The sequence below is a fragment of the Pollachius pollachius genome (genome assembly GCF_949987615.1).
Source record: "Pollachius pollachius genome assembly, chromosome: 10".
NCBI lineage: Eukaryota > Metazoa > Chordata > Actinopteri > Gadiformes > Gadidae > Pollachius > Pollachius pollachius.
The window spans coordinates 17197002-17211687 of NC_136943.1; the positions used below are offsets into that span (position 1 = coordinate 17197002).

The 14686-nt window shown below is 49.6% G+C and overlaps 1 protein-coding gene across 1 annotated transcript; it reads left to right on the plus strand.

Annotated features, from left to right (window-relative positions):
- The first annotated feature begins 1473 nt into the window (after window positions 1-1473).
- On the plus strand, window positions 1474-9861 carry LOC307081964 (protocadherin-18-like). Its single transcript, XM_079745343.1, has 4 exons — window positions 1474-4229; window positions 4773-4861; window positions 5732-5904; window positions 8644-9861. Exons 1-4 carry the CDS (start codon window positions 1695-1697, stop codon window positions 9687-9689), a joined length of 3843 nt encoding a protein of 1280 aa, XP_079601469.1. The 5' UTR covers window positions 1474-1694; the 3' UTR covers window positions 9690-9861.
- Window positions 9862-14686: the final 4825 nt, after the last annotated feature.

A 14686-nucleotide genomic window follows, 5' to 3' on the forward strand; every position in this document is an offset into this window, starting at 1 on the left:
GTCTGACAGCCCTGGGAAAGGGGCGAACATATGTACTAGCTGAGAGGAACTCCGGGAACTAAACCGTAAGACATTCTAATATGCGGTGATGACTTTATTTGTTATTTTGATGGCGAAAGCAATCACTACCAACCAACAGAGAATAAATTTGCCCATGAGTAGGAGTTCAAAGTACGAGTTACATGAATGTCCTATAATATACAAGGGGTCGTGGATTCTGCAGCAGATTTGATAAGGCATGGCGAGGAATTGGATGTTATCTGTCTGACGGCTGCTCAGCGCCTCGGCTAATTCTCCCATAGTGTTTCCCAGGCGGGGCGGCTGGTCTGAATGGGGGGTAATTGTAGGTTTGGGGGCTGTCTGAGGCTCGCGCCAGATGGCGGTGGTCTCCACATCAGCTTTAGTTGTTTGCTCTCTGAACGCCAGTTTGAGTTTTCATGACGCAGAATGTTTTCAAGATTGGGATGCGGGGGTCATAAAACTGCATTATGCACAAGGGATCGGCGTGGGGATGGGGGGATGTCAGGCCGCGTGACCTTCCGCGAGGCGTTTTCAGCTGGAGGCCCTCCTTTTCAGGGATTCGCCACGCGCGGGGATTCGATTGTCCCGCGACGCGTTCATCTTCCTAAGTATTAAGTAACATTTTTTGATTAAAAAAAAATAAAGTAGCTCCCCCTTCTCTTGACGCAACATCAAGATTATTAACAAGAAACGCGTTTCACTCATTTGATCATTAAACCCCAAAAAGATCCCCAACAATTCAAGCAAAGGTTCGTTTCAAGCAAAGGCTTGCACTGATTAGAGAGATTCATCGAGCTCTGGAGCCACGATGCGTCGCATGATTACACACATGCACAGCAAAATGTTTTAAATATTGTAAATCTATTTAGATGACAATTTACAGAAATCTGCCGATTGTGCTTCATTGATATTAGCCTTTATTTTAATACTTCAATCAGCGGTTCTCATTTTTACAAGACACAAACAAACACCAACATTCTTACGCGCGCCAAACGACTTTCTGCGCGGTAAAGAATGGGCACACTTAGTGAATTGCAGTTGTAACAATACTGTGTGCGACGGTGGGCCGCAGTCTCCCAGCCTGTTTGAACTGGAGCCCAGAATAATTCCTCCCTCTCCTCTATTGTTGTGGCACACTTTTAACGCAGGGTTTCTCTGGGGTTGGGCCGCCAGACTTCTGCTGCCATCAATAACCCCGTGTGGACCCCCTGTAGGCTGAGCAGGGGCACTCTGGGCTAAAGGAAGGGGGTGGAGGAGGAGACGAAAAACTAGAGAGAGGGGGGCGGAATTTTGTATGCGATGAGGAAAAAAAATACGCAGTTTTGGTGCGGGGCGGGCCGAGACAGACAGCGGCGCGCGGGGAGAGAGACGCACGCACAACGGAGAGCTGCGCCTTTTCTTTCACACATCCTCTCCTCTCATTCACTGGCACACACAAAGGACGGATGATCTGGATGTAGCCTACGCGCAACAGATCCCTCTGTAAAGAAGAAATAGAAGAAGGAAAACGTCGCCGAATGTTCTTTTCTGGACTTAAACCAAAGCAAAGCGATTTCTTTGAACGTTTGATATCTACTCTGTGTTTTTCCTTTCTTCGCGGACGTCTGCAGGCAGAGAATAACAACACGAACTGATCATGAAAGACTTTTGAAGGGACATCGATTTTCTTCCCCATGTTGTGCAGCCCGTCTTTGTCGGGGAAGATGGGTCCACAGAATAACCAAACCAAAGGAAATACTTTATCCACTGCACTGTTCAAATTCCTGGTTTTGTTCGCAGTTGCACAGTGCGTTAACGGTAAGACATTGAAATATAAAGTTTATGAAGAGCAGAAAGTAGGCACAGTAATTGCGAGGCTAAAGGAGGACGTATCTGGGGTTTTATCCAAATTACCGACTTCCTTGTCCTTTCGGTTCCGCGCGATGCAGCGGGGGGACACCTCGTTCCTCTCGGTCCGGGAGGACGATGGGGAGATAACCATAGCCACCAAAATAGATCGAGAAAAGCTGTGTGAGAAAAACCTCAACTGCTCTATCGAGTTCGACGTGGTCACGCTGCCCACAGAGTATCTCCAGCTCTTCCACGTGGAGGTGGAAGTGTTGGACATCAACGACAACTCCCCGCACTTCTCTCGCGCCATCATCCCTATCGAGATCTCGGAGAGTGCGTCGGTGGGGACGCGGGTGCCGCTGGACGGCGCCACGGACCCGGACACGGGAGAAAACGCGCTACACACCTATTCCTTGACCACCAATAACTTTTTCAAAATCGACGTGAGGACGAGAACGGATGGGGCCAAATATGCTGAGTTGGTAGTGATGCGAGAATTAGACCGCGAAGTTCAGTCCAGCTACCAGCTCCAACTGACGGCCTCTGATAACGGCGTTCCTCCAAAATCGGGTTCGACTTTGCTCAAGATCAGCATCTCTGATTCCAACGACAACAGCCCCGCTTTCGATGAGCAAGCTTATGTGATCGATTTCCTGGAGAATTCTCCCCTGGGAACTCTGATCATTGATTTGAACGCCACGGACCCAGACGAGGGAACCAATGGTAAAATCGTTTACTCTTTCAGCAGCCACGTCTCCCCAAAGATCTTGGGAACATTTAAGATAAACCCGGAAAATGGTCACATTACGCTGATCAGAAAGGTGGACTATGAAACAACGTCTTCCTATGAGCTGGACGTGCAGGCTCAGGACATGGGTCCAAATTCAATTCCAGGACTTTGCAAAATAGTAGTGAAAGTGGTCGACGTGAACGACAACAAACCCGAGATCAACATCAACCTGATGACGCCGGGGAAAGAGGAGGTGGCCTACATCTCAGAGGGGGCGCCCGTGGACACCTTCATAGCGCTGGTGCGCGTGCACGACAGCGACACGGGAGCCAACGGAGAGGTGACGTGCCGTCTGCACGGCCACGGTCACTTCCGGCTGCAGAAGACCTACGAGAACAACTACATGATCCTCACCAACGTGTCTCTGGACCGGGAGAAGCGCTCAGAGTACAGCCTGACGGTGATCGCCGAGGACCGCGGCTCCTCCAGCCTCTCCACCATCAAGCACTTCACCGTCCAGGTGCTGGACGAGAACGACAACCCGCCCCGCTTCGAGAAGAGCCGCTACGAGGTGTTCAAGTCGGAGAACAACTCCCCCGGGGCCTACCTGATGACGGTGGTGGCCTCGGACCCCGACCTGGGCACCAACGGCCAGGTCACCTACACCGTGGCCGACGCCATGGTGCAGGGCAGCCCCATCTCCACCTACGTCACCATCGACCCCTCCAACGGGGCCGTCTACGCCCTGCGCAGCTTCGACCACGAGGACGTCAGCCGCGTGGCCTTCACCGTGCAGGCGCGGGACGGCGGGAACCCCCCGCTGAGCGCCAACGCCACCGTGCTGCTGTCGGTCCTGGACGAGAACGACAACGCGCCCGTGGTGCACGCCCCCCCGCTGCGGAACCACACGGCCGAGCTGCGCCTGTGGAGGTACGCCTCGCCGGGCCAGCTGGTCTCCGCCATCAAGGCCTCGGACCGCGACGCCGGCGCCAACGGCGAGCTGAGCTGCGCCATCACGGGGGGCAACGAGGACGGGCTGTTCGTGATGGACGCGCGGCGCTGCGAGCTGCGCACCAACGCCAGCCTGGAGCAGGTGGCCAAGGAGGCGCTGGAGCTGCGGGTGGAGGTGCAGGACCGCGGCACCCACCGGCTGACCACCGGCGCCGTGCTCCGGCTGACCCTGCAGGACACGGCCGAGGTGCCCCCGGCGACGGACCCCACCAGCTCCAGCCAGCCCGCCCTGGACCTCTCGCTCATCGTCATCATCTCGCTGGGCGCCGTGTGCGCCCTGCTGCTCACGGTCATGGTGATGTTCGCCGCGGCCCGCTGCAGCCGCGAGAAGAAGGACCCGCGCCACAACTACAACTGCCGCGCGGCCGAGAGCAGCTACCAACACCACCCAAAGAAGCCCGCCCGGCAGATCCACAAGGGGGAGATCACTCTGGTGCCCACCGTCAACGGCACGGTGCCCGTGCGGGCCCACCCGCAATCGCCTTCCGCCTCCCCCGCCCCCGGGGACAGGGGCGCCTTCGGGAGCCGGGGGAGCCACCACAGCCGGCAGTCCCTCAACAGCCTAGTAACCATCTCCTCCAATCACGTGCCGGAACAGTTTGCACTGGAGCTGGCTCATGCCACACCCCCTGTCGAGGTGAGGGTGTGTGAGTGTGAGTGTGTGTGTGAGCGTGTGTGTGTGTGTGTGTGTGTGTGTGAGTGTGTGTGTGTGTGTGTGTGAGTGAGTGAGAGGGAAAGAAAGAGAGAGAGGGATACATATAAATACAGAATAGATACAGATATTTTTTCCATGAATTGATAGCTTTGGGATAACGTGTATCATGTTGGTAATGTTAAAATAAATCTTAAAATATGGTTAAAATGTCACAGATTTCAAAAGATTGGTCCGATAATATTTCTCTGATCTCTCATATCAGTTTTTGTTTTGAATTTGTCCGCCACCATTTCTGTCCCCTCCAGTCCTTTGTGTCCTACTTTTGTTAACCATTGTTTCATGTTGTGGAGTGAGAGTCACACATGTCACCATGAACCCCCCCCCCCCCCCCCCCCCCCCATTGTTGTGCAGCATCAGTGCTTGTCTGACTCCATCATTTTTTTCTTTTTTTTTTCCACCTCTTCATTTTTTCTTTTTTCTTTTTCTTTCTTTTCCCTCTCCTGTTTTGTTCCCTGGGGATTGTAGCAAGTCTCACAGCTTCTGTCAATGCTCCATCAGGGCCAGTACCAGCCCAGACCTAGCTTCAGAGGCAACAAATACACAAGGAGCTATAGGTAACACACACACACACACACACACACACACACACACACACACACACACACACACACACACACACACACACACACACACACACACACATATACACGCAAGTACACCCACCAACACACACACACACACACGCACACACACACACACACACACACACACACACACACACACACACACACACACACACACACACACACACACACACACTTTTCATACTCCATTAATGGGTATCCTTTAACACAACCAAATGAACAATAGGTTGACCTTTGAAATGCTTCTTTCAAGATCCAATTATTCAATGATGTTGCTCTTATAATTCATGCAAAGTGTTATTCAAAATTCTGAGGCTATTTTCCTCCAGACCTAACAAACACAGAAGTGTTGCTGTGGGCTGTTTGTTGAGGAAATGAAATACACTCATTGCACAAGCCACTGTGAAATGGTTTTGCCACGAGCAATTGTTGGACAGCTGCACAATGATATGGCCATTCTCCACAGCCCTGCGATGAGGAGAAATCTTAATAATGCTATATTTCTTATTTACATTTGCATAATGTTATGCAAAACCACCTGGGAAGAGCTCTCTCTCTCGCTCTCTCTCCCCCCCCTCTCTTTCTCTCTCTCTCTCTCCCCCCCTCTCTCTCTCTTTCTCTTCCCCCCCCTCCTCTCTCTCTCTCCCCCCTCCTCTCCCTCCCTCTCTCTCTCTCTCTCTCCCTCTCTCTCTCCCTCTCTCTCTCTCTGTGTTCTTGTTATCCATTGACAGGAAGACATAAGTCCCGACCTGTTGGGTTAGGTGATATTGGGTGTCTAAGTGTCTCTCCCCAGGTATTGGGTGGAGGTGATATTAAGTCCTGAACCGTCTCTCTCCCCAGGTACGCGCTGAATGAGATGGATAAGTTTAGCCTGAAGGACAGCGGTCGTGGGGACAGCGAGGCAGGTGACAGCGACTACGAGCCCGGCAGAGAATCTCCCATGGACCGCCTCTTGGGTGAGGGCTTTTCTGAGCTGTATGCCCCCGACGGCCACCAGCACAGAACGCATGCAGGTACACCTCCACCTCCACCTCTGCCTCCATCTCCCCTCTACCTCAACCTCCATATTCCCCTCCACCCCCTCAATGCCACAACACCGCCTCCACCAGCTGCCCATTCCCCCCCATCAATTTAATATTTATCGTTGTGCCAATGTTCAAATAGCCTCCGTTACTTTCCTTTCCCTCCCAAACCAAAAGGCTAAATCTTTCCTCTTCATGGTTTCACTCCCCTCACGCCGGCAGAGAATGCCTGCTGTCATCTCATTCCATCTCATTACCACCCTGTCTGGCACAGCGTCTCCGCACCTGAATCCTATCGGTAGCTACAAACTGGCAACTCAACGCTCATTAACAATTTATTGATCGTGCTTGGCACAAAATGACAGCAGCCCGCGCTGCCAAAGCCTGCGAGCACCTGTTTGTCTAAAAGGAAAAGAAATCGTGGCTGTGTGTGGCAAACTGCAGAGAAACGCACACAAACACGTGCAGGGACACAAAGACACACACACACACACACACACAAAGGCGTGCACACGCACAAACACAGGTGTGCACGGTTTGGCATAACACCCATCAACTTCCCTCCGAGCCGTTCTAAATCGGTAAGCATGTGACACGACTCTTCCAGACACGTAGCATTTAGCACGTCTCACTGCAGCAGCCGCTCGCCATCCTCATCCTCCGTCTCTCTTCCTCGCTCCACGCCACCTCCTCACCGAGCCATCCATCAGCAGCACCACAGAGCTACCTCCCAATTAGCGTCCCAGCAGACGACTCACTTACCCTGATTACCTCCTTCCTCTGCCATCCCCAGCACCACTTGTTAGTCACTTTCTTTTCCTGTCAATCTGACCTTTCCATCGCCAAACTTCTCCTCATTCTTCTTCTTTTTCCTTCCTTTTACCTAAACAGAGGGACATCAGACTCTGTCTGCTGATTAGAAGGGAACATTTAATTGCCATGTGACAGAATGCTTCCATGGCGATGACTCAGAGCTGCATGCACATAGTGATTACGCCCCAGCGGAGAGTAATCACATTTCGTGTCTCACCTATTTCGATCGTGCACGGCCAGAGACACACACGCCGAACCCCCGTCCCTACAACGCCGCCTCATTCGCCGAGCAATGGGAGCAGTTAACCAATGGCCCGTCATTATAACTGCTAGCTAGAGGGGTGAGGGGGAGAGAGAGAGAGAGCGGTAGAGTAGGGGGAAGAGGTTGTCCAATGGGAATCTGTAACACACAGAACCTGCTGCCCATGCAAGGGCATCCATGCAGACGGTATCTAACTTCCAGGGGCAGGCTTAACCTTTTGATAGGGTGTTTCTTTTGTCTACCTTTTGCAACACAAAGAAGTGTGATCCCGGTTAATGCCGTTTATCAACCTCACACTGGGCTTGACACCCGAGTCCTGACACGCGTGGGGCCGGGGATGCCGCCAGACTAATTGATTTTTAAATATAATCTATTTCCTCTCAAGTGTCTATAACACGGCGGCGACACGCAGGCCAGCGTGAGACACCCCTGCTCTGCATGTTAGGGGAGGCTGAGCACTGTGGACTGATTCTCTATGCCGCTTGACATCACTCCCCCCGCTAGTTGAATAAGCGCAGTTCCACTCTGTAAGTTTGTCATCAGCAACAGGGCGGGGGGAACGCCTCAGAGCAGGATGGAGGGTTTGTTTGTTTCTTGATAAAATCCGAACCTGTCACATATGGAGTGACAGGTGAACGCAGGAGCTGGGGGGAATTTGGAGGAGGACAGAGCATAAAGAGGGTGCAGTGATATTTAGGGTAAACAAGCTTTCAGTTGAATCATAGTCTTGTTGTTAAAGAAGAAAACTACAACCCAAAAACAGGGTTCTTTCTAAACCAATTTGCCATGCGGTTGATTGAAGTCAGATGAATGAGCGGCCATTAGAATGAACAGTCTGTCACTCTAGCAGAGAGCGAGGACATGTGGAGCGTGTGTTTTGCCCGGGTCTCTTCGTTCTCTTCGTTTCACATGCAGATCAGTCTTGATAAATCTTGAAGGGTTTTATTACCAACGTTTTCATTGAGGGGGCAGCCAATCAACTGCTAGCTTCTTGCTGTTTTTTCCCTCCCTCCCACAGCACTCAAACACACTTTTCATCTGCTCTAAGATGTATTATAAATGTTCCTTTCATGTTAATGAGGGAATAATGAAGTCCCTCAATGGCATGGCTGAAAAGTATTTTTAATGAAGGCTTTAAGTTGGCATTTTTGATTTGTCTAATTTATTCTTTAGAGATTTGCTATTTGAAGATTCAATATTGAAAAGAGTGACTTGAAAGGGAAAGATGCAGGGCTTTTAGAGTAGAAGTCCCCTTTGAATGTGTAATAGGCATTGATCTAGCTTTCTGAATTGTCCCAAGTGGTAAATACATTTGAAGGTAGCATGGCCCCCCTTGGTGCCTCCCCCCCCAAACACTAATTAGGGCAGATATTTCCCCCATGCAGAGCAGGCACCAGAGATGCAGTCAAACGTGGGGCCCATGAAAATACTGCATTTTCCCTTCCTTTCCTGCAGCCTCTCTCTTCTTCTTCTCCATGCGCTGACTCCTCATCATTCATAAGAACGCATGTCGGCCTCCGTGGCGTCGGCCCTGCGGCGACACACGTCTTGTTGTGCATTGCCGTGGTGTGTGTGTGCCTGTGCCTGCGTGTGCGTGGGTGCGTGAGTGTGCGTGTGGCCCCAGCCCTCCTGACCCCCCCTCTGTCCCCCTTCAGCCACGAGGCTGTGCACTGAGGAGTGCCGGGTCCTGGGCCACTCGGACCAGTGTTGGATGCCCCCGCTGGCCTCGCCCGCCTCCGCCTCAGACTACCGGAGCAACCTGTACATCCCCGGGGAGGAGGCCCCCCCGCCCGCCCAGGAGAAGACCCCCCAGCCCTGCACCGACGCGGGGCCGGCCCGGGGCCACCAGAGCTTCAGCACCTTCGGCAAGGACACAGAGGGGCGGGAGGCGGAGGGCCGGCGGGAGGCGGGCGGCGGCGGGGAGGGTGCGGAGGAGGAGGAGGAGGAGGAGGACCTGTGCGGCACCGGCTCCCTTCTGTCAGAGATGAGCAGCGTGTTCCAGCGGCTGCTGCCCCCCTCCCTGGACTCCTACGCCCAGGTGGGCGAGGGCCAGAAGGCCACCAGCGTGAGCGGCGTGGGAGTGCCCATGACCGGCTCTCTGGACCGCAAGAGGGGCCACCTCCCGGGCAAGCCCAGCGCCTCGGTGCACCAGCAGGGGGTGGCAGCCTGGGCGGCCAACACCCACTTCCAGAACCCCGGGAGCAACGTGGGGCTGCAGGGCCACCACCACCACCACCACCCCCATCCCCAGCACCACCACCTCCACCTGCACCACCTCCCCCACCACAACGGCAGCTACCACACCCTGAAGCCCAGCACCAAACTCTCCGGCTCGCAGGGCGGCCCCCACAAGGGCTCCCAGGCGCCGAAAAACAGCCCTCAAAACAGCGGCGGGCCCGGGCACAGACCCCACGCCGGCCCCGGGCCCCTGGTCCCTGCGGCAGCGATGGGCCCGGGAGCTCCTCCGCAGCACCCCCCAGCGGCCCTGGGGCCCGCCCCAGCCTCGGCCCCCCCGCCGGGGCCCTCCTCCAAGTGGCTCCCCGCCATGGAGGAGATCCCGGAGAACTTTGAGGAGGACGACTTCGAGGCGGTGCTGGGCCAGCTGCAGGGGAAGCACAGCGACAGCCGGCACGAACTGATGGACGCCAGCGAGCTGGTGGCCGAGATCAACAAGCTGCTGCAGGACGTCCGGCAGAGCTAGGCCCCCAGAGAGACCCTCGGAGCTGGGCCCTTGGCCCCCAGAGAGACCCTCGGAGCTGGGCCCTTGGCCCCCAGAGAGACCCTCGGAGCTGGGCCCTTGGCCCCCAGAGAGACCCTGATAGCTGGGCCCTTGGCCCCCAGAGAGACCCTGATAGCTGGGCCCTGGGAGAGAGAGAGAGAGAGAGAGAGAGAGAGAGAGAGAGAGAGACCCTCTTGATGAATATTTAATACTTATATTAAGCTCCGCCCTGTTAGGGTGGGGTCCTGCCATATTTATCGTGACCAAGTCGTTTATTTGGCCGAAAAAAGAATGAAGAAATTAAGTCAGAAATGAAGACCTGCAATTGTCGTTAAAGTTGCATTTCTAATATAATTGTGTTTTGTGAATGCTAAATATCCCAAAAAAATGTTTGTATTTGCTTGTTTGGTACACAATGTACACTCTGTGACTGTATTTATCTTTGTATTTTAAAAATACATTTGTTTACTTATATTTATAAAAAGAAATGTATATAAACATAATCAGAAGTCTATTTTTATATATTGATTGCATGATAAGTACTAAATAAATCAATACTTTGACATGCGATTGACATTCTCCATATTTAAAAATGTATTTTGTATTGTGAATCTTTTTTAATCGTCACTATATGTACACAACAATATATTAATTATTGAAAACCATGTCTTTGTGGAATAATGTTGGGAAGTTAAGGTTCAAAAATAAAAGACACAAGTGGAACTGATTGTCAGTGTCAATTTTATTGCCTTTGTGTTCAGAAATGCTATTATTCCATTTGCACTACACACTGTCTGTCTGTCTGTCTGTCTGTCTGTCTGTCTGTGTGTGTGTGTGTCTGTGTGTTCACGCTTTTACTTTGACACATCCTCATGCTCATTCACAGGTCTTTAATATAAACATCCTTAAATATAAAAAATAACGACTGCATCGTTTTCTGTTATACACTCAATAATTTGTTTTGGTTTCCAAGCCTTTAGTTCTTAACAATTCAAGCCAGAAGTGTATAGAATGTACGTCTAGCGTTTAGTTTATGGGCACAATACAATTCATTTAACTCCAGTTAAGCACCAACTATTTAGCTACATCGACTTCGTTTACATCAGATGCCTAGATGCCTTCAGAGTTAGAAGCACTAAACCTTTATAATTCCCTCTAGCTCATTGTCTCTAGGTTTTCTTAAATTAATGTGCTGTATTACCATGTCTTTTGTCAATAGATATCAGTCAATACGTGCAACAGATGAAACAGACAGCAGCATCAATGAGCTTTTTATCTCCCAAAACAACACAGCTCTTGGTGGATCTCGTAATATTTGGAGGAACCCAATCTATAAAATAGCACTTTGTTGAAAAATTGCAGATATCGATTTTTCCTGGGCTTCTTTAGAGCTCCAGCAGTGATAATGAGAGCCTACCAGATAATGGCTGACACCTAGAGGTTCCCCAAGTGCACTGTACACCTAAACTATTGTTGCCCGCCTCCGCCAATCATACGCCTCCCCTCACCAGAGGGCGTAGAGGAGAAAGGAGAAACAGAGACCCCTAGAGGACAAATCATTACACTGCGGCTTTCTAGAGTGAACTGCAGATAGCATGAAAAACAGTGCCGCGTCGGGTATCATTTGCATTCGTAACTACAAGAGATGGAAATTAACTTTTTTGCCTACCAGCCACTGTGGCAGGTAGATTTAAAAATCGACCAGCCACTCTTTTTTTTTACCAACCACTTTTTATACGCTATATATTTTTTTAATATATGCGTACATTTTAAACAATATAATAGTAACACTAGATAAGAAAAGTGTTTTTCATACACCTCATTTTTTCCATCAGAAGTGATTTTTACTGTAAGTAGTTGCTACCAAGGAACTGAGTTGAAAATGTTACACTCTTACCGCATATGATAAACAATACACAGGTATCTGCCATGTTAAGTCATGTTTATTTCAAAGGTGTTACGATGACAAGTTTGGGGATAATTAATCTATACAAAGTATTTTCAATAAAAAACAAATTGACATATTGACAATAAAACAACATGCATGGCTACACCATCATAAGTCAATAGGAACATTTGTTTTTTCAGTGCACTGGCCTTTTAATTTCTTCAGTTCAACCAGATGTATAATGAAATCTGCCCCTATAATGCAACAGATGTATCCTCTCGGTATAGGAAGGCTCTGCCTATGCATTCGAAATTAAACATTTGAAAACAGACCATGAAGAAACAAGAACAGAAACAATGACTTAATAAGTGCAAGACACATTGAAAAACGTCAGAATACATTAAACTCTATATATATATATATATATATATATATATATATATATATATATGCAGCCCTGCTATTGCGCATTCACAGACTGGCTTTTGTCAAAGGAATACCCGGTCAATGATGGATTTAATATGGACACAAACGACTAAACATTGGATCTTTGTATGGATTTATATGCACGTTACGGGATGAATTGATAAGCTCCTGTAAGGGCTACGATGGCACAGATGACAGCTGATTTGGAACGGAACAACAGCAAAGTAAGGAACCCCGACTTTTTTACTGTTCAATTATTAATGTTGTTTTTGAACCAGTATTGGAATACTCGCTCGGAATATCCAACGAGTTTTCGAAGTCTGTAAAATGGTATTCGGGACAGCCCTACGTCTTAGCACACACACTTGACATCTGTTTTGACCAGACTGACAGAAAGCAGCTGTTTGCCAAACAAGTGAGCAGAGCTCTAAGGTTACCCAACATGCTTGCATGTTTTTCGACAGCAACAAACTATTGCATTAGGCCTAATAGAAAATAAAAAAATAACTTACGTGCAGTGCCATTCGAAGTCTTGAAATGGCCTTCCCTTTTTGGCAATTGCGTGTGCATTTCGAACTAACTTCTATCAAGCTGGGCTGTTTTGAGGCTAACGAGCGGCCTCATCGCTGCCGTGGTTTCGGGCGCTGATTTTCCCTTGGCAATTTTCAAAACGTTAAGGTGACTCTTTGAGGACTCGTGGTCCTCCACGGCTTCCAATTTTAGGTTTTGTGTCCCACTCACAAAACTATTGGACCTGTGGCCATCCGAAGCATGTTTACGACAGAGAGCACAGAACATTGTCTGGCTCGTCCCGTCAAACACCAGCCGGTCACGGTGTTGCCCACTGTCCGATGTTCGCCATCTCTTATTAAAACAACGCTTCTTTTTGGGGATGACAGCCGTACTATCATCCGCCACCTGTACCTGGCCTACACTCTCCCCAGCTGTTCTCTTTCCTCCGGTGAGGAAACACAACATTGCTTTCTCTAGTATTTTTTTTTTATGTCAATAATTAGCCTAGCATACTATACCGAATGTTGATACCGGCATATTATCTCTATGGTTACCGGTATATTATCCCGGATGTTGACAGTCGCAGTTCAGCAAAAGAGGCGTAGAAGAAGAAGGGGGCCGGATGTTGACAATAATGGTTGCGGAACATTCGCCGTATGACGAATGTATTAAATATGCAAATTTGATCGGACCTGACTGGAAACTATTACCCGACACAGTGGCGGGTGAAGTGACACAATTTACCCGCCACCATACAAATCCACCCGCAAATGGCGTGTGGCGGGTGTTAATTTCCATCCCTGGTAACTACGCATGTTGTTATGCAAATTATTAGGTTTTATGGGTAAATGGACCACCGTGTGACCACCACCGTTTCCAATGTGTATTACATGCAATCGAGATGAGGTTGAAGAGTATAAACTATTGAAGAGCTGCTGGTTGAAAGGAGGTGAAAAGTAATCACCATGTTGGTCCTCTCTGTAGGCGAACTGCAAGCCTTAAGAAACAAATCATTCCTTTCCGTCAGGGCCAGTGTCCCAAAAGTCCTTATTCAGTCGCTTTATAAACCTGTTACACACAGTTAAGGTTAATATGTTGTTCTTCTTCATTGTTATTGGCCACTAATGGAACACATTGATTCTGGTTACAATAACTATTTACTCCTTTTCTTCTAGGTTCCTTTGACAATGATAGTGATGATATATTGATGCCATTATCCAAACTTGTGGAATTAGTAAAAACATTGAAAACTTGAGAGGTTTAGAGAGGCGATTCCTCAGACAGTGTCTAAGAATGATGTAGCATCTCTGAGAGATGGATGGAGCTGAGTAGGGTCAGAGGGTTGGGGTCAGAATGCACTCCGTCTGCAACAACACACAACTTCCATTGTGTAACTTGTCCTTGATGCTTCCTATGGTCCAGGATAGTGGCAATAGAGAGAAAAACACCTCACCTTAAACCTAATAGCTGTGGTTCCTTCCTCAGGTGGCCCAAACCTTAACCCTAACCTTAACCCTTATCTTATCACCAATGGCTGTGGTTCCCTTTTCAGGTGGATTTCTGTGGTCTTGTAGCGTCAACCCTAGACTTAGCTGCTTCCAAACAGACAAGAGGTCTCTAAGGATTTTCATTTCATTCTCAAGTTCAGAGATGCAGTCCTGCAATGTAGAGCAGGGGAGCCACAGTCGAAATGTAGAGCTGTGACATGTAGAAGAGCAGTAGTCTGAATGTAGAGCTGTGGCATGTAGAGGAGCTGCAGTCTGAATATAGAGCTGTAACATGTAGAGGAGCAGCAGTCTGAATGTAGAGCTATAACATGTAGAGGAGGCCCAGATAGCAGCTGGCATCGTTTTATTCCATGGTGCTGGAGCAGACAAACCTCACAGGGCGTTTGTGTTTCTCCTTTCCCTAGCCGGCGATGGAATGCAGACGCTTTATTCTTAACTCTTTATTTCGGTGGGGAACACCCAGGGGACAACGGGCATGATGTCTGGGCTGCCAGGGTAGCCGGGTAAGATATTTGGCCAGACTTCCTCTTCTGATCATCGTTCATAGACCAAATAGCAACTACAATGTTGTCAATGCGTTTAAGACAACACAACATACAAAAAAAGATCAGCTGCAGGTGGCTGCTGCCGGAGGCGATGGCTGC